General features: G+C 35.2%; 1 protein-coding gene across 1 annotated transcript in view; it reads right to left on the bottom strand.

The window, feature by feature from the left end:
- Nucleotides 1–19,918, bottom strand: part of LRP1B (LDL receptor related protein 1B) — a 1,867,078-nt gene that overhangs the window by 135,605 nt on the left and 1,711,555 nt on the right. Inside the window, exons 73-77 of the mRNA XM_061135390.1 lie at nucleotides 16,531–16,656; nucleotides 15,674–15,811; nucleotides 13,656–13,790; nucleotides 10,218–10,337; nucleotides 8,384–8,625 (exon numbers count right to left, since the gene is read on the bottom strand). Coding sequence (XP_060991373.1) covers nucleotides 8,384–8,625; nucleotides 10,218–10,337; nucleotides 13,656–13,790; nucleotides 15,674–15,811; nucleotides 16,531–16,656 — 761 coding nt within the window. The remainder of the gene's footprint in view (nucleotides 1–8,383; nucleotides 8,626–10,217; nucleotides 10,338–13,655; nucleotides 13,791–15,673; nucleotides 15,812–16,530; nucleotides 16,657–19,918) is intronic.

Raw genomic sequence — 19,918 nt, 5'->3', positions numbered from 1 at the left:
GACAGAGGGAGCCTGGTGGCCTACAGTCCGTGGGGTTGCAAGAATCAGACACAACTAAAGTGACTTAGCATGCATGCATGTAAATTTATAATACGAAAAAAAAGAAAGAAAAAAAAAAACTATCAATTTTTACCACTACCCAAATGTCCTAAAACAAGACTTTGAAGTTTTTGCTAAAATTTATGTACACACACTTTTGTCTGGGTACATTATTGTTGTTGTTTAGTTGCTAAGTCATGTCTGACTCTTTGCAACCCCATGGACAGTGGCCTTCTAGGCTCTTCTGTCCGTGGTATTTCCTAAACAAGAATACTGGAGAGGGTTGCCCTTTCCTTCTAGGAGATCTTGCCAACCCAGGGATCAAACCTGTGCCTCATGCATTGGCAGGAAGATTCTTTACTGCTGAGGCACCATGGAAGCCTGTGGTTACATAGGAATACTTATAAATTTATGCATGCATATGTGTATGTGTGTGAGAAGTACACACAGACTCATATATTGGGGAGGAGATTTATAGCTAGGACTCCAATTAAAAACTGAAACCTATTAAAGAAAAACTTAATTGAATATTTTGTTAAAGCTTTTCAGGAAAAATGGTTCTAATCAACTTTTTGAGAAAAAGGTATGATTATTCATGAATAAAATTATATTTATTCTGAACAATTTCTTTTGCATAATGGGGAATATGCCAAGCATGGTATTTCATATTCACTTCTTAAGACCAGGTAGATCAGATGAGCCATTTGTTTTGCTCAGGAATATTCAGCTCTTTAATGGTAAAATCTAATATGGATAGTTAGTTATTTGCATTTTTCAAGCATTGACCTACTTTATAGTGCTTGCTATCATTTATCTAGCATTTCATACTAGAAATGATAAATTGCCAGAAAGTATGTACAATTGTTGCATAATGCTATCATATCCTCTTCTGACTACTAAAATTCAAATTCAGAAATCTCATTATGCTTTACATATAGATTGAATCATGTCAGTCTTTTAAGTTTTAAATTATTTAATTTTCTTAAAGGAAAAAAAAAACTATCCATTTTTTATAGCTCAGGGGGTTAGAAAATCATAGGCATTTCTATCTATAAATAACAGTCTGCATGTGAATTTTAAATTTGAAATCCTAATTGCTATTCCAACCATTTTCACATTTTCACAGAAGAGAAATTCCCTTCGTGATTTCTAAAAAAGATCATGTTAATAATTATTTTCCTTTAGAATGGACTTCAGTTAATATTTAGTTGCCTGAGCAATATTTTCTGATTTCTAATACAACATATTTTCTGCCCTTTTCTGAAGTAGAAAATATTCCAATGTTTCCTCTATCTTTGAATATACCTTCAAGATATCCTGACATCACGTGGATATCTCCTGCGACTACAAGTGTGCTGTCTGCCATGTGCAGCTCTTTGTGACACCAGTGACTGCAGCCTACTAGGCTTCTCTGTTAAAGGAATTTTCCAGACAAGAGTGCCGGAGCGGGTTGCCATTTTCTACTCCATGGGATCTTCCTGACCTGCATCTTCTGCATTGGCAGGTGGATTCTTTACTAGTAAGCCACATGGGAATACACTGATAATGGAGTAATAACTAAAGCATCCATAGTTTGATTTGCATATTCTTTCTTTCACCTATCGATTCAGAGAGAGAAATCAATGGACCATATTCAGCTCAGGGAAAAGTTTTAAGTTTTATTTTCTGAGGAGTGGGGAATTCTCAGGTAAGTAGTATTTGTGCCAAAACCTAGAAGATGAAATAGACTGCAGGAAATCATAACTGACTTCAGTATTCTTGCCTGGAGAATTTCATGGACATGGGAGCCTGGTGGGCTACAATCCATGGGATCACTAAGAGTTGGACACGATGAACAACTAACACTTACTTACACTTCATTAAACTAATGGATGACTATGTGGTGACAGTTAAAAGAGCAACTATCATACATTGCAGGGAAATCCATGGGGGTAAAAATCAATTCTTTATACACAAGATGGATTTCAGAGAAATAAATACAAATTGTCCAGGTAATAACTGGATAAACATAAACTGTGTCACATTTTTTTAAAAACCACGGTGGAGAGGGAGGTGGGAGGGGGGATCAGGATGGGGAATACATGTAAATCCATGGCTGATTCATGTCAATGTATGACAAAAACCACTACAATATTGTAAAGTAATTAGCCTCCAACTAATAAAAATAAATGAAAAAAAAAAAAAAACCACACATATTTACTATTGGAAGGGACTTTAGAACTTTTCTACTTCAGAACACTAGTTGGTTTCCAGATGAATGGAGATGTAGCAAGTATTTAAAGTTAAGTCTAAAATTTGTCATGTTTTAGTTGCATGGCCATAGATAAGCCATCTAATCATTCTAGAACACACATTGCTCATTAAATTAAGGCGGTGAGAATGGATTTATTTCATATTTATAATATCGAGATATCAGGGTTACAAGGTAGTTTAGTAATCAAAATTAAATAATTACCTTTATCAGTGTAGCCTTAAGGATATTTTATATATACATATATATATGCACATACACATAACACACTGGTAAGAATTTATATGGAATGCTTAATGGTTTAGAACATGGTACTAAAATTCATGGCTCAGAGATTCCAGCCTTATAAGCATGACATTTAGTTAGTTATAATGGGATTTTAGAAAATGTACCATTCTACTATTCTCTTTTCTTCCTTGTGAATACTGTTAGTCATGGGTAGGTCTAGTAACAGAGAGAGAAACAAACGAATGGAAAGAATATATTATGTGATACATCTAATTACTACCAATAAAATAATAATGAAGCTTCAAATCCTTTTAGAAAAAGGCTAATAACTTTTCACTGATGGTGAAAGACTCTGTACTAAATTAATAAAATTTTTAAAAATGTAAAATATATAAAGGTTAAAAATCTGCAAATATACAAATGAAATTTATACATTTATGTTCTTGACTGTATAAGAATAAAAAAATAGTTATCAAGTAAGTTTGACTCCTGACTTAAAACAGTCACTGGAGGTTACTGGTTATACTAATTATTTTTTTTCTTTAAACAACCAGTTGCTCAGTTGCTCAGTTGTGTCCGACTCTTTGCAACCCCATTGGATGTAGCCTACCAGGCTCCTCTCTCTATGGGATTCTTCAGGTAAGAATACTGGAGTGGATTGCCATTTCCTTCTCCAGGGGATCTTCCTGACCCAGAGATCGAACCTAGGTCTCCCTCATTGCAGGCAGACGCTTTAACCTCTGAGCCACCAGGGAAGCTAAAGAATGCTCAAAATACTGCACAATTGCACTCATCTCACATGCTAGTAAAGTAATGCTCAAAATTCTCCAAGCCAGGCTTCAACAATACCTGAACCACAAACTTCCAGATGTTCAAGCTGATTTTAGAAAAGGCGGAGGGACAAGAGATCAAAGTGCCAACATCTGCTGGATCATCAAAAAAGCAAGAGAGTTCCAAAAATCATCTATTTCTGCTTTGTTGACTATGCCAAAGCCTTTGACTGTGTGGATCACAATAAACTGTAGAACATTCTGAAAGAGAAGGGAATACCAGACCACCTGACCTGCCTCTTGAGAAACCTGTATGCAGGTCAGGAAGCAACAGTTAGAACTGGACATGGAACAACAGACTGGTTCCAAATAGGAAAAGGAGTACATTAAGGCTGTATATTGTGACCATGATAATTTAACTTATATGCAGAGTACATCATGAGAAATGCTGGGCTGGAAGAAGCACAAGTTGGAATCAAGATTGCCGGGAGAAATATCAATAACCTCAGATACGCAGATGACACCACCCTTATGGCGGAAAGTGAGAACTAAAGAGCCTCTTGATGAAAGTGAAAGAAGAGAGTGAAAAAGTTGGCTTAAAGCTCAACATTCAGAAAACTAAGATCATGGCATCTGGTCCCATCACTTCATGGCAAATGGATGGGGAAACACTGGTAACTGGCTGACTTTATTTTTCCGGGCTCCTAAATCACTGCAGATGGTGATTGCAGCCATGAAATTAAAAGACGCTTACTCCTTGGAAGGAAAGTTATGACCAACCTAGATAGCATATTAAAAGGCAGAGACATTACTTTGCCAACAAAGGTCCATCTAGTCAAGGCTATGGTTTTCCAGTGGTCATGTATGGATGTGAGAGTTGGACTAAACAGAAAGCTGAGTGCCGAAGAATTGATGCTTTTGAACTGTGGTGTTGGAGAATCTTGAGAGTCCCTTGGACTGCAAGGAGATCCAACCAGTCCATCCTAAAGGAGATCAGTCCTGGGTGTTTATTGGAAGGACTGATTTTGAAGCTGCAGTTCCAATTCTTTGGCCACCTGATGTGAAAAGCTGACTCATTTGAAAAGACACTGATGCTGGGAAATATTAAGGGCAGGAGGAGAAGGGGACGACAGAGGATGAGATGGTTGGATGGCATCACCGACTCAATGGACATGGCTTTGGGTGGGCTCTGGGAGTTGGTGATGGACAGGGAGGCCTGGTGTGCTGTGGTTCATGGGATTGCAAAGAGTGGGACATGACTGAGCAACTGAACTGAACAGTAACTGGAGGTTACTGATTGTGTTTATCCATCCCTCCAAGGACAAATATAAAAAATTATCAAATCATTTTCACTGGTTGTTATATACAAAATAAAGATATATATTTAGCAACTATCAAATTCAGACAAGAGTAATCTGCAATTAATTTTTAATGTGAGATTATGCATTGTAGGGAAGAACATTTTGTCAATTATCATCAGCATCACTGTCATCATCAACTCATCACTGTCATAATATCATTCTGTTATTCCATACATTGTACAGGAGGCAATGATCAAGATCATCCCCCCCCAAAAAATGCAGAAAGGCAAAATGGTTGTCTGAGGAAGCCTTACAAATAGCTGAGAAAACAAAAGATGCTAAGGCAAAGGAGAAAAGGAAAGATATGCCTATTTGAACGCAGAGTTCCAAAGAATAGAAAGGAGAGATAAGAAAGCCTTTCTCAGTGATCAATGCAAAGAAATAGAGGAAAACAATAGAATGGGAAAGACTAGAGATCTCTTCAAGAAAATTATAGATACCAAGGGAACATTTTATGCAAAGATGGGCACAATAAAGGACAGAAATATTATGGACATAACATAAGCAGACGATATTAAGAGGTGGCAACAATACGCCAAATAACTATAGAAAAAGAGCTTCATGACCCAGATAACCATGATGGTATGATCACTCACCTAGAGCCAGACATCCTGGAATGCAAAGTCAAGTGGGCCTTAAGAAGCTTCACTATGAACAAAGCTAGTGGAGGTGATGGAATTCCAGTTGAGCTATTTCAAATCTTAAAAGATGATGCTGTGGAAGTGCTGCACTCAATATGCCAGCAAATTTGGAAAACTCAGCAGTGGACCCAGGACTGGAAAATATCAGTTTTTATTCCAATCCCAAAGAAAGACCATGCCAAAGAATGTTCAAACTACTGCTCAATTGCACTCATCTGACATGCTAGCAAAGTAATGCTAAAAATTCTTCAAGCCAGGCTTCAAGAGTATGTGAACCATGAGCTTCCAAATATTCAAGCTGGATTTAGAACAGGCAGAGGTACCAGAGATCAAATTGCCAACATTCATTGGATCATTAAAAAACCAAGAGTTTCAGAAAAACATCTACTTCTGCTTTATTGAGTACGCTAAAGCCTGTGACGTGTGGATCACAACAAACTGTGGAATATTCTGAAAGAGATGGGAATACCATACTGACCTGCCTCCTGAGAAATCTGTATGCAGGTCAAGAAGCAATAGTTAGAACTGAACATGGAACAACAGACTGGTTGCAAATCAGGAAAGGAGTACATCAAGGCTGTATATTGTCACCCTGCTTATTTAACTTATATGCAGAGTACATCATGAGAAACGCTAGACTGGGGGAAGCACAAGGTGGAATCAAGATTGCTAGGAGAAATATCAATAACCTCAGATATGCAGATGACCCTACCCTTATGGCAGAAAGTGAAGAACAAAAGAGCCTCTTGATGAAAGTGAAAGAGGACAATGAAAAAGTTGGCTTAAAACTCAACATTCAGAAAATGAAGATCATGGCATCGAATCCCATCACTTCATGGCAAATAGATGGAGAAACAATGAAAACAGTGACAGATTTTATTTTTTTGAGCTCCAAAATCACTGCAGATGGTGACTGTAGCCATGAAATTAAAAGACGCTTGCTCCTTGGAAGAAAAGCTATGACCAACCTAGGCAGCATATTAAAGAGGAGAGATATTAGTTTGCCAACTAGTCAAATCTATGGTTTTTCCAGTAGTCTTGTATGGATGTTAGAGTTGGACTATAAAGAAAGCTGAGTGCCAAAGAATTGATGCTTTTGAACTGTGTGTTGGAGAAGACTCTTGAGAGTCCTTTGAACTGCAAAGAGATCCAACCAGTCCATCCTAAAGGAGAGATCAGTCCTGAATATTCATTGGAAGGACTGATGCTGAAGCTGAAACTCCAACATTTTGGCCACCTGATGCGAAGAACTACCTCATTGGAAAAGACCCTGATGGTTGGAAAGATTGAAGGTGGGAGGAGAAAGAGACCTCAGAGGATGAGATGGTTGAGTAGCATCACTGACCGATAGACAGGAGTTTAAGAAACCTCCAGAAGTAGGTGATGGATAGGGAAGCCTGGTGTACTGCAGTCCATGCGGCTGCTAAGAGTTCGACAGGACTGAACTGAAATGAACTGAAATCTATACAGTGCTTATTATGTGCCAAGAACTATTAATACTAATGTACAGTATGTATGTGTGTGTGTATGTGTGTGTATTCTTCCCTGGAAACCTTATTAAATGGTGAAGATAGAGAAACTAAAAGGCTAGTAAAGAACAGGAACATGACTAATCCCTGGATAATATAATTTCATAATACGTCATTATCACTTCATTAATACATAAAATTGTACCACAGGACCAATGTACTTGCAAAGTCAATGTCTGTTTTATAGATGAAGAAAGATAAAGGTAATCAAGACTGAGTCAGTCTTTCATTCTAATAGGAAGATTATATGTGGGTGCTGGAGAGTAGAGTGATCCAGTGAAAGTTTTGGCTTTATCCTTGACTAACACTTAATAGACCTATGTGTTAGTCATCCAGTCATGTCAGAGTCTGTGCAACCCCACAGACTGTAGCCGGCCAGGCTCCTCTGGCCATGGGATTCTCCTGGTAAGAATACTGGAATGGGTAGCCATTCCCTTCTCCAAGGGATCTTCCCAACTCATGGATCAAACCTGGGGTTCCTACTTTGCAGGGCGATTATTTACCATCTGAGGCACCAGAGAAGTTGTCTTATAACACTGGGTTTGCAGGAGGAGTAGTTAAATAAATCACTCTGATATGGGTGGATTTTTACTCACAGTTAATCTGACCTGAATTTAAAAGCTAATAATATAGCTTCTTTTAAAATCAGCTTATTGCCACCTACTACGAATAAAAATAGTGTTTCAGATTTACATCAAATGAATGTACATTCATTACTAATGTACATTAGTACAAGTTCAAATCTATGGTACATTCATTACTAATGTACATTAGTACAAGTTCAAATCTATGGTAGATACCATACTTGACTTTTTGGTTGTATGGGAATGGGCTAGGGATCTCTCAAAATAAGTACTTTATCTGTTATTCTTGCCAGGTTACCTCAAAACATAAAATCCACAATAAATTGACATGCCCTCAAACAAAAAAGATAACCTAAAACCATAACTCTAAACAAATGTTTTAGCTTATTTTTCTCTAAAGGAGTAACCATGATAATCAATGTGTCCGTCATATACCAGCAAACAACACTGCTCTATTTTGGATGTTCTCTGAAATATAGTTATTAGGAGTCAGAAGATATGCTTACACTATTGAATTGTCTCTTTCCCTAGCAGAGAAACAGATTTCTGATATTGTTAAAAATGAAACAATTTAACCTGTATATTTTTGAGTTGATTTTCTAATGTAAAAATGATGTGATGATTTCCAATATGATCTGGTGATGAAAAAAAACTCATGTTCATAATATATTAAATACTATAAAATATTAAAAGTTCTAGAAATTTTAGGTACTATTAATTTCCATTCTTATATAACTATAGAAAATATATTAAAGAAAAACATAATATCATGCAATTAAAATGAAGTATATCCAGCTATAAGAATAAATGAGTAATGATATTTTTATTTATATACAGGGAGAATATTGGGAGGAATCATTGATTAATTAACTCACAATCAAATATTGTGATTGACAAATTAAAAAAAAAAAAAAAACAGGAAAAAAACCAGGGCGAGGCATGAGTCATGAGCCTTCAAATATTCAATTACATTTACTTACAATCAAGCCACTGTTTGCTTGCCTTTTTTCTCTGCCATGGATCCTTTTGTAGAAAATTCCGCCTGGATTAAACTGAGTACTCCAAATAATCATATCTCTCTGATAATATACATCCATCCCTGTTATTCTTGAATTATGTTCAATATGAGAAATTTGTTGATGATCGCCACTGTAGTTGAATGGATATATAAAACCCAGGATATCAGTGTCATTAGCAATGTAGAGAACTTGATCTTCAGAGCCTGGAGATTATTATAATAAAATACAAAAATAAAGTAAATTTCAACTAATGTAAAAGCAACAAATGTACTTTTAAATCATCTTGAATTGTTATTCTTAACACAGTTCTTGCTCCATAAAATTAAACCAGCTTTATACCATCATTTAAGTCTTCATGACTTCTGTATAAAACATATTTAGGTAACATTTCTAAGAGTTATTAATATAGGTTTTCTTTGGTCAAAGCTTACCTTGTAGCTAGAAATTTTTAGTAGTTACCCTTTTTATGAAGAGGGATTTATGCTCGGTAGGTCACAATATGTTTCAGTGCTTTGCATCTGAACATTCAGATACCATGTTTTGTACTCAGCCTCATACATTTCTGTTTTTAGTTTATGTACCTGAGTGACCATTACCTTTGGCTAACAAATAAAAAATTATGAGATGAAGAGTCTTCTTCTAATATTCATATATCTCAACTGTTCTCTTATCTTATTATACAAAGATAACAGTATTTATTGCCATAATCCTAATATTTTCTAGAATCTTGCTAAGCTAAAGGTAATCATGTAGCCTGAAGTTTTGACACCTACAATACAATATTGATGTCATTTGCATACATAGATAAGAAAACCCTAAGGTGAATCCTGAAAATATTAATTAAAATATTAATGAAACCATAAAGAGAAACTGAATTTCAAATAAAAAAAAAACCAAAAATCAATAACTAATACACAAGTTGTAGTTCAACTCTATAGACTCAACAGCTCTCCCTTAGTGGATGTTTATCATGTGATAGGAGCTGCATCAAGCCTTTGACAATTTATCACCTCTTACAACAACATGAAAAGTAAGGATTTGGCCTCCCATTTTATAGATGAAGAACTGAGGCTCTGAGAGTTTAATAACTTCCCTGAGTCCACACAATCAGAGGGGATCAGTGCTGGATTCAAACACAAGTCTAACTGCATAGCCATCCTTGCTTGATTCACTGTATCATGTTGCTTTCCTCTTCTAGTAACTGTCTTATTAACATTGCTAATCATTCCCTGTAGTTAACAATATTTAAATTACAATATTATTTAGTAAAAACATAAGTGCATTAAAATCCACATTGAAGAAAGCCATACCTGTCATTTAATTTTTAAAAAGTGATATTCTTAAGTAGAGGAGGTCTGGATTTTAAAACATAATTTTATTTTGAAACCTTAAGTTCTTATTCAAAATTCCATTCTCCTATAATGCTAACCTTTAATTTAACCTGTTATCTTTATCCCAGAGGTGCAATATTTCCTTGGGTATACTGAGAGCAGGCGATACGGAAGACATCTCATATTCTATCACACTGGCTTTTGAAGTTCTACCCCCTTCTGACAAATTGTTTCAAACACAAATGTGATTTTAATAGTAGCCAAGTATTTGACCGTCATATAAACCTTCCCAGATTAATTAAGAATGATAATAAACTGGCCAAATATACCAGTCTTAAGAAGAAATTTATTTTATATTTTCAGGCATTAAGCCATTGTTAAAATGCAATATGAAACATTTTTCCCCATAATATGTTTATACAGAAATTATAATAACATTTAAAATCATGGTTATTTATCTTTACCTTTTGCTATGCAGGTGTTATTTCTTTCTTGAAAATTCTGGTGACACACACATTTATATGATCCTTCTATATTTATACATTGGTGGGAACATGTGCCAAATACCAAACATTCATTAAGGTCTAGAAAAGAAGAGCTCAAAATAGCATCATCATATCCCCAATTAGTACTTTCATTCTTTCCTCATTTCAACAAAGAAAAGTTTATTTTGTGTGCTTCAACTTCTTATTCCTATGTCTTTCATTATCTTTTCAAACTCTTACACTGCTCTGTGATATTTTCTGGCCATAACCATTTTTTTTTCCTCAATATTTTCACTATAATGACTCATCAATTGTGCTTTGCTTGTTAATCCACTTAACATTTTGAAATATCCATTTCAAACTTCCCTAGTATTTTCATTGACTCAAATAGACATATGTTGGTGTTTCTGATTACCTACCTCCATACATTTGTACATTTGTACATGTCATATGCTATTCTTTTGTCCTATAATACCCATGCTCATTTTACATAGTGAATTTCTACTTATCTCTCAAGATTCACCTGAAGTGAAGCCTTCCTTCATTTCCATCAATAAATGGTAATGATTATCCATCACATAGATTCTCCACTCTTCGCTACCTTGGGATTTCTCTCTTATGCCATTTGCACACTATATTTCATATATGTGGTAACATATTCATATCCCCTACTTGACTGAAGTCATAAATTAATATTTAATCATTGTTTTATTGCCAGCATTTTGGACAATTCATGACAAAGAATGAAGACACAGACAATACACTTCTGGCTTCATAATAGAAAGTGACAATGTAATAAGAAGGGCCAACTGAATAAAAAAGCAAATAAACAATAAAATCGTGAATACTTGTATAAAAATGAATAAAATATATGATTTTCTATAAAATCCTAAGTAATAAATAAATCTTAGGCAATAATCAATGGCTTAACACATGCCCCAAAGTTTAAAATTTTAAGGTGATTCTGGTGAATCACCTAGTTTCTTTTGCTTCTGCTTTGAAACAGCCTAATTCCTCTGCCCCCGTAATCAATCATAGTTGCCCTAATAAATCTGTAAGATAAATCCTTCTCTTGAATCAGAGGAATTTAAGGATAAGCACAGCAGTAGTAATTATCTCTTGTTTAGCACTCAGCAGAGTCTTAAAACCTCAATTGTAGAGATAAGGACTTTCCCAGTGACATTTGTAAATGACAGTGCCAAGGCTTAAACTCAGACTTCCTGATTCTCAGGGCTCTGCTATGACACTTTGCCCAAGGTGAACCTAAGCACTCTCAGGAGTGCAATTCTGCATTTAATTGCAATACAGGGTAAAGAGCTAAAACTGTATTTCCTTGTTAACAAATGGTATACCAGGGATAAGTAAAATACATAGTATGAATTCTCAGTCATAAAAAAAGTATTACAGTAAGGAGTTGTGCATTGATAATATGGGGAAGAATGTCTGATGGCATGCTGTTAAAAGAATCTCCTTGAGGTATCACATTGCAAGGATTCCCCACTGCTCTGCGACTTCCAAACCAGTTTGAGTCATGCAAATAAATGTTTTCTAAACTTTTATTGTATTATTGCAATAAATCTTTTAACAGTTAAAAAAAAGTTTTACAATATTTATTGTTTTGGCATCTGTAACTTTGAACAGGGAGTCATTTGTTACTATGGTTTCTCTTTGAACGGAAATCAAAATAAACAAAAACCTGCATGATTGGATAAGACTTTTATTTCCCTCACATGGCCCTGTATTGGCCAGAGTCACCATTTTCTCCTCATCTCCATAACCACCAAAATGTTTAGAGCTTTTGAAGACAGTGGACGAATCTCACACAAGTCTAGGACCTAGAATAGTGCCTGGCATACAACCATTATTAATCTATTTCTATTTCTTGATTCTTGTTCTCTCAAATTTTTCTTCCCTTTAGACATTTTATTCAAAGCACTTTGGCTTTAAAATCAAATAGTGATTTCTTGTGCTTTTTTCAGCTACCTATAGTAAGGACACAAAAATTTAAATTCCTTGGATTACAAATCAAGGTAATCTCTCTCCCCTTCTCCATACCAAGTCAAACTGCTTTTGTCTACTATCAAAACTTCATTTATTACATGAAGATACAAGTTTTATTAGAGTTCAGAAGTTACTCATTTGCACAACAAAAATACTAGATTCATGGTGATTTAAAATGAATGTAGCTTGCAGGTCATATTTGCCATGGCATGTTACTAAAAATGAAGAAATTTTCAAGAATACATTTTCTAAACTTAGTATATACAGGAAACAGAGCCCACTATACAAAAATAAGCATTTGAAAATTAATGTTATATGAAAGTAAAATCTTGAACAGGTTTAAGTGTGTGTTTTGACATAAAGTGTCTAGGAAAGAAGAAATAATCTAGTCTCGAGAAATTATTCACTTTTTTATTAAAATAGAGAAACTTAAGTTGCCAGTTTTCAACATTCCCTGTTAATAAAGAGATAAAATATCATGAATAATCCAAACACATATACAACTTAAAATGTGACATAAAAATATACATATATGACACATATATGACATGATTACAAGTATTTCCTCTATGGATGAGTGCAATTAATTTTTAAAATTCCATCTTGATTGACACAATGTAAAATCACTTTTATTTACCCAAGAATAACACAAGGTGACATTAGAGAAGAGAGCAGATAGGTGAAAACATTTTACAACTTGAATTTGCCCTGGATAAATCAGACTTAGACAATTTAGGCTTGGCTCTAATTATAGTACCAATTTTAGTGGAGAAACTGGCAGAAAGTGCGTTTAGGTCTGTATTTCATGGCAGTAAAGTCCTAGTGAAAATTATATTTAGATAGAACTTACTATGAGATTCCTGCTCCCCTAGATGCTCAATTTTTAAATGACCACAAGTAAGTTGACAGAGATTTATTTAAATCCTGTCTTTGAATTTTAGGAGACACTCTTGTTAATAATATAAAGCACTGTTTAGGATGTTGTGTTAGGATAAAAACCCACCATTCTCTAAAAGCAAATTACCTATTGCAGTATTGCAAATGCCACAACTTAAGAGAAATGGGTCATCATAAACATATTCTTTCATGAATTGCTGCTAATTCTTCAATAGCTTCTGAACAAGCAATTGCGTTATTTGCATTTCAAAACAGAATTGTAGCAATACAATTGAAATTCCTGCAGGTCTGAATCTGCTATAGAAAAGGCTTTATAAGCCTCAGCAATGGTTAGCTTAGCAATACAAACAAACAGGCTCTTGACCCCAGGGACTTTCACTCTCATAAGTAAAATGATATCCCGCGGATATGTACCATTCGGATGAAAATCAGTCCTCTGTCATCTCACAATTTAGCAGCCCTGGGAGTCTTTCATAACCTAAAGATTTAAGAGCAAGCTGTTCACGAAATGTACTATACCTTCACACTGTCTGTTTTTCATGTTTCTCTGAAATCCAGGCTTACAGCGGCAGAAAACAGATGTTTTTATTTGATTACAATATGCATCATCTCCACATGGATTCACATCATCTTCACAGGTATACTCATTGGGAGCTAGGATTTAAAAATATGATCAAAACTAATATAATTCTAATTCCTGAAGTGGGAGTTTACTATTTTTCTTAACTTAAAATTACATTTATTGAAACCCTTATTATTCCATAGATTATTCTTTTTGAATTTATAAGGTCATGATCTTCTCTTCATATAAGCCTTCATTTCTTATAAAAGAATAGAAGCCGATAAAAACCAAAATCATTTACACTGAATATAGTTTAGACCAAGCTACCAGCAGCTGATATTTATAGCTGTTATTAAGCTATACTACTTTCTAAAAGGAATTCACGTCAATGGTTCTAATGATAGGCTACCTTTACCATGATATCATTTGAATGTATGAGAATCACATTCTTCTCTAAGAATGAAAACATTTCCTAGAAGCTACCTAGAGATGTAGGCATCTATTGTTAACTTAAACTTAGTATTCAGGGACTCAGTCAAGAGTACTACCATGTTACTCAAGCAAGAGGTTAAATCATCAGTTCTTAAACATATACAGGGAGCAGCATTTGAGTGTGTATTATGTTCCAATGGACATGGGTTGCAATACAATTTAGGACAGATTATGTGTTATTTGCAGTTTCTAGCAGGGTATTTTGGGGAAGGCAATGGCACCCCACTCCAGTGTTCTTGCCTGGAGAATCCCAGGGATGGGGGAGCCTGGTGGGCTGCCGTCTATGGGGTCACACAGAGTCGGACACGACTGAAGTGACTTAGCAGCAGCAGGGTATTTGCAACTTCATTGCTTTATCTCCAATTCAGGAAAATGTTTTAGAGTACAAATAAAGGAGATGGAATATTATAGGGGTAACATTGAATGATCTATTTTCTACTTAAGCAAATTCAATTACTGAAAAATATGAGAGCCTTAATTATCAGAATTATAATTATTACTAAAACCCATTGATTTTGGATATTTTGCAATTAATTAAGCTGTGCACGCACACTCAAGTCATGTCTGACTCTTTGCAGCCCCATGAACTGCAGCCCACCAGGCTCCCCTGTTCATGGGATCATCCAGGCAAGAATATTGGAGTGGGTTGCCATTTCCTTTTTCAGGGGATTTTCCTGACCCAGGGATTGAATCTGCAAGTCTTGCATCTCCTGCTTTAGCAGGCTTTACCAGCTGAGGGTTCTTTACCAGTTGAGACACCAGCGAAGCCCCATTAATGAAGATACACCAGTGTAATTATACCATGATTGAGATAAATATGGCCATATCCTGATGGATACTGCTTCATCAACCAGTGGGGAATAACTTACATACAAATCAGAAAAAATAAAAGACTCACTCATTTGTGACTTTTATAAGCAATCAGAATTTAGGGTCACAAGCTTAATTATTTTTCTCAATATGAAAAATCAGATATCAAACATGAAACACAAAATTATTAGTAATCAAGATCTCATGACTCAAGTATCATAACACTCTAACAATAAAATAACAATATCTTCTTTGAGAATGGCTCAGCAATGGAGTGAACTTTTAAAGCATTGAATATATTATTAAGATGTTTATCATCATTCAACCTAATATAACCATAAAATTCAAAAACTACTAAATTTATATTTTGTAAAATAAAATATTAAGGAATATAGATTTCTTTGCTGATATCAGAGTCTGTATTTGGATACTGAGTTTCCACCTTCAGCTTTAACAGCTGAAGGCAAAATCAGCCTTGCCTACCTTATACTTTCTGTTATTAATTTAAGTGATATTGTAAGGTTATTTTGGCAAAGGCTTTTTTAAAAAAAAAGTATTACTTAAGCATGTTTTGAAGAGCAATCTTTTCTCACAGCAATAAAGAAAATTTTAGGCATGTTGAAGCAGAAATTCAACTTGCATGTTGTTGCACTTTAACAGGAAACAAACTCACTTATTCTGCAGCCTTGTTCATCTGAACCATCTCCACAGTCATCAAGTTGATCACACTGGAGGTCCATGGGGATACATTTTTTATTACTGCAAGCAAACTCATCTTTTTTACAAGGTCTTGCTTTATATGTAAGCTTACCTATAAAGTTATTAAAAAAAAAAGATCAGTGCTTCACAGAATCAAAACAAATTTACTGAGTCTGTAACAGTTTTAAGATTTTTACTAAACGCTATGAAAAACATGGATCCATAATCCTTTATTTGAAGCTCTTGGGGCTAAATGAAAAATTTCTGAAATTTTTGAACCTTAGAAAAATAACACTATATTTACCCTATAGTAAATAACTATATTTCCACGTGAAAATGTTTGCTTATTTACCAAAAGTGAGATTCTTTTTTAAAGTAATATAAACTATCTCAGATCAGGTCAAGTCAGGTTCTGTCACCAAATGATTTTGTTGAATATTTCAGTAAGGTATTTAGTATTTTGAATTTTAATTTCTGAATTGTGTAAAAGGGACTGTGTACACACATACACAATCTATATAAACACCCCACTAAAGAAACTGTTTAACAGAATATTTTAAACCACTATGCCGTTTCTCTCATGCAGTACATTCTGGAATAAAATACCTATAACCAATGGAGATTTACAGACTTGGAGAGATTCAGTTGCACAGCTCTATTATGCATATGAAATGTTAGTGGATTATCTTCACACACTGTCAGAAAATCAAGTGCTGATAATCTGCCATCAGACATGCCACATGAAAATATTTTTTTTAATTTCTTGAGCCCTAATCACTGTATTATCTGTAGTTCACATGGAATCAAGTATTTTGCATTAAATGGATTTACCACCACAGGGATCTTCATCTGAGTTGTCCCCACAGTCGTCGATCCCATTGCAAATTTGCTCAGGCTGCAGGCATATTCTGTTATTTCTGCATCTGTGAGGTCTTGTGGGTGGGCAAAGAAATTTGTCTGAAAAGAAGAAAAAAAAAGCAGCTCCCTTGGGTACACTGACTTACGAAGAACCATCTTTCTTTTGTCATCTTTTTATTTTCTTCCTTTTCAAATCCATGATCTACCTTTTCGGAATATCTCTTATTGTGGAAATTGCTTACATGCAGCTATTAGAAAAATGTGTGATAATAGAAGTTATGATCCTAGTTATTTATATTAATTACAGAAGAGAGTGCACAGCTGAAATGCTGAATGAAGTAAGGAAAAGAGTCAAACGTCACGGTCTTATTTACAAATGCCTTATATTAGCTGAGTTTCTCTAGTGTACCAAATTAATTTATGCCCACGTTTTATATAACATGGCAGGAACAGTTATCTGAAAGAGTAATTTCACACAGAATAGAGCTTGAGCAAGCATATGTTACAGATCCAAAACTGAAAAAATAGGTCATTCAGAAAAAAAAAAAAATCCCAATAACACTAGAGCTGCATTTCTCAATCTCTGTCTCCTTGAACAAACAGGTAGATATGTATTTAAGGCACATAAGGTGATCTTATTTATTCATGTTTTGTGTGTGTGTGTGTGTGTGTGTGTGTGTGTGTGTGTGTGTGTGCAATTTAAAGAAGCAATGAAATCCAGGGAAGTTTACACTTGTCTTTTCCATCACTACAGAATCTGAAGACCTGTACCGCTAAGGTATGAAGCATCTTTAATGTCTTCTCTTCCTCACATGTAGGATAATCCAGAGCGCTGTTGCTGGCTGGTCTCCTCATATTCTCACTCTAGAATTCTCTGCTTAGACAGTCTCATTCATTCTCATAGATTTACTTGACACTATCTTCTGGAGACTTTCAATTTTCTATATAATTCTAGCATCTCACAATTAATTATAGTATGTTCCATGGGGAATTTAAAATTCAACAATTTCAAAACTCAATTCTTCATTATCTTCCCTTGACCTCTGTCTCCTCAGACAAACTATCTTATTTCTATTTCCATAGTTCAGTTAGTGGCACATCATAGGCACAAGTTTGGGATTATCCTACATGTACCTTCCCATTATGCTTCAACTCTTAATAGTCAACAAGTGCAGTTGGATTTGTCCCCAAATTTGCCCGCTCATCTCCATGCACACCAGTTACAACTCCAGTAGCTCAGCTCTTCACTCTTTGTTACAGAGATGACTGTAGTAGAATCCTTAATGTCTGTTTCATTGCTCAACCTAAAATCTTCCCAAAGCTACCAGAACAGTCATCTGATCATTTCTTTCATAGTTATCTGTCACTTCCAGAATAAAATGTATGGTATTTTATTTGGCATAATAGACTAATTATCTTGTCCATGCCACTCCTACAGGCTCATCCCTTGTCACTCTTAGGATTCTAGCAATACCACTTTATTAGCTCCTTAAATATGCCACATCCCTTTTTTGCCTGACTTTCTTGCTTTAATTAAAATCTGGTTCACATTCTAAGCAGAGTTCCTCTCCTTCAGGTTTTTTAGGAACTGACTGTTCTCAGTCACTTCAGTCGCATTCAACTCTGTGACCTATGGACTGTAGCCCACCAGGCTCCTCTGTCCATGGGATTCTCCAGGCAAGCATATGGAGTGGGTAGCCATGCACTGCTCCAGGGGACCTTCCCAGCCCAGGAATCGAACCCATATCTCTGGCATCTCCTACACTGTAGGCAGTTGGGAAGTGCATTAACACACTAAGACCCCCTAAATCTTGTTCCCATTAGCTCATGGTATCAGAAAGTGGAGAAGCCAACCTACAGATCTGTCTCCTGACTGCCTTCATAAGGCCTGTAACTGGTCTGTTATCAGCTGTACGCAGCCCTCTGAATGCATGGTTTCTCCAGCCCTGCAGAGCCCCTTAAACTGCTGCTGTAAAATTGCTCAAATCTCACATTATCCCATAGTTTTCTACCATAGCTTCCAGAACTCTGCTACTATATATTCCTATTCCTTTTTAAAAAATAAACTAAAACAAAAACTGTTATTTTGAGGTCCATGCATTTGGTTATGTTTTTTTCTCGCATTATTTTCTCATCAATCTTATAAACATCACCCCCTCCCAATTCGCTGAAGTTTGTAGCACCTTTCCTCACAGTTCTTTCTCTCTATCCAAATTATTCCAGCCTCCTAGGTGACATCAAAATCCATATGAGAAAACCAGCCAATAAATGCACCTCTTAGCTTCCTGAATTTTTCATACCACATATTCTTTTACTATAATCCAGCTAGGCCACCCATTCTTCTAGAATGTTGTGCACACGGGTGGACTTCAACAAATTTATCTTAATTCAGCCAATGACAGTTCCCATTGCTTGCAGAAAAGAAACATTTACTGATATAGCTGAAGGTATTATTTCCAATTGCTTCATTTACAAAGCCACTGATTTTAATGATCCAAATTCAGACTACAATCTTCAATTATCCAACTTCTTAATTCAACCAGTCTCATTAAGGACACTTTTTCAGTCTTACCTGAAACATTAGTCCCTTGATACTAACTCTTACCTATTCACCAATAGGTAAGTCTAACTCTTACCTATTCACCAATGCCTTTTTTCTTTTTATTTCCCTTTCTGCTGACATTAGATTCTAAATTCTATTTGTTTTTATGATTTTAATAGCTTTGCTGAGGGCTAATTTACATTCCATAACAAGTAGTAGTCATTTAAATGTACCACATTCTATTTCTTAATTTACTTATTTGATATTGATAACCTATTATATTTTGAACATTTTTCTAAGTATTAATACTTAGTCTAAATGATCTGCATTCTCTGGCACTTTTGCTTTTATCCTTCTTAATTATCTAACAGAATCCCCAAACTTAGGTAAATGAAGCCATCTGCTATCCCAATGTGTGCATTTGGGAAGCCTAGGAATGCTGTAGATAATCATACTGCAGTGCTGACTGCTATCACAAATATGAATATTTATCAATGTCAGATAGGCCCTGAACACTACTTGGAAATCACTCGTTTATATCTATATTTATATTTTTTTTTATACATAATGTCATTCTTACCCTTTGAATCAATAATGATTCAAATCTATGTTCCTTTCAAGTCTCCCTACCACACCAACGTTTCACATTCTATATATGAACATACTTCCTTACTATACACAAATAAGTGGAAATAAAAAGATAAAAATTATTATATCAATAAACATCTGTCCCTCACCTGCATATACATATACTCTATCAACTCATTTTGAGGGGTCACTTCTGTTGTTGTTGTTCAATTGTTAAGTCGTGTCCAATTT

This window comes from Dama dama, chromosome 33 (genome assembly GCF_033118175.1).
Source record: "Dama dama isolate Ldn47 chromosome 33, ASM3311817v1, whole genome shotgun sequence".
NCBI lineage: Eukaryota > Metazoa > Chordata > Mammalia > Artiodactyla > Cervidae > Dama > Dama dama.
This window is presented reverse-complemented; position numbering and strand designations above follow the sequence as displayed.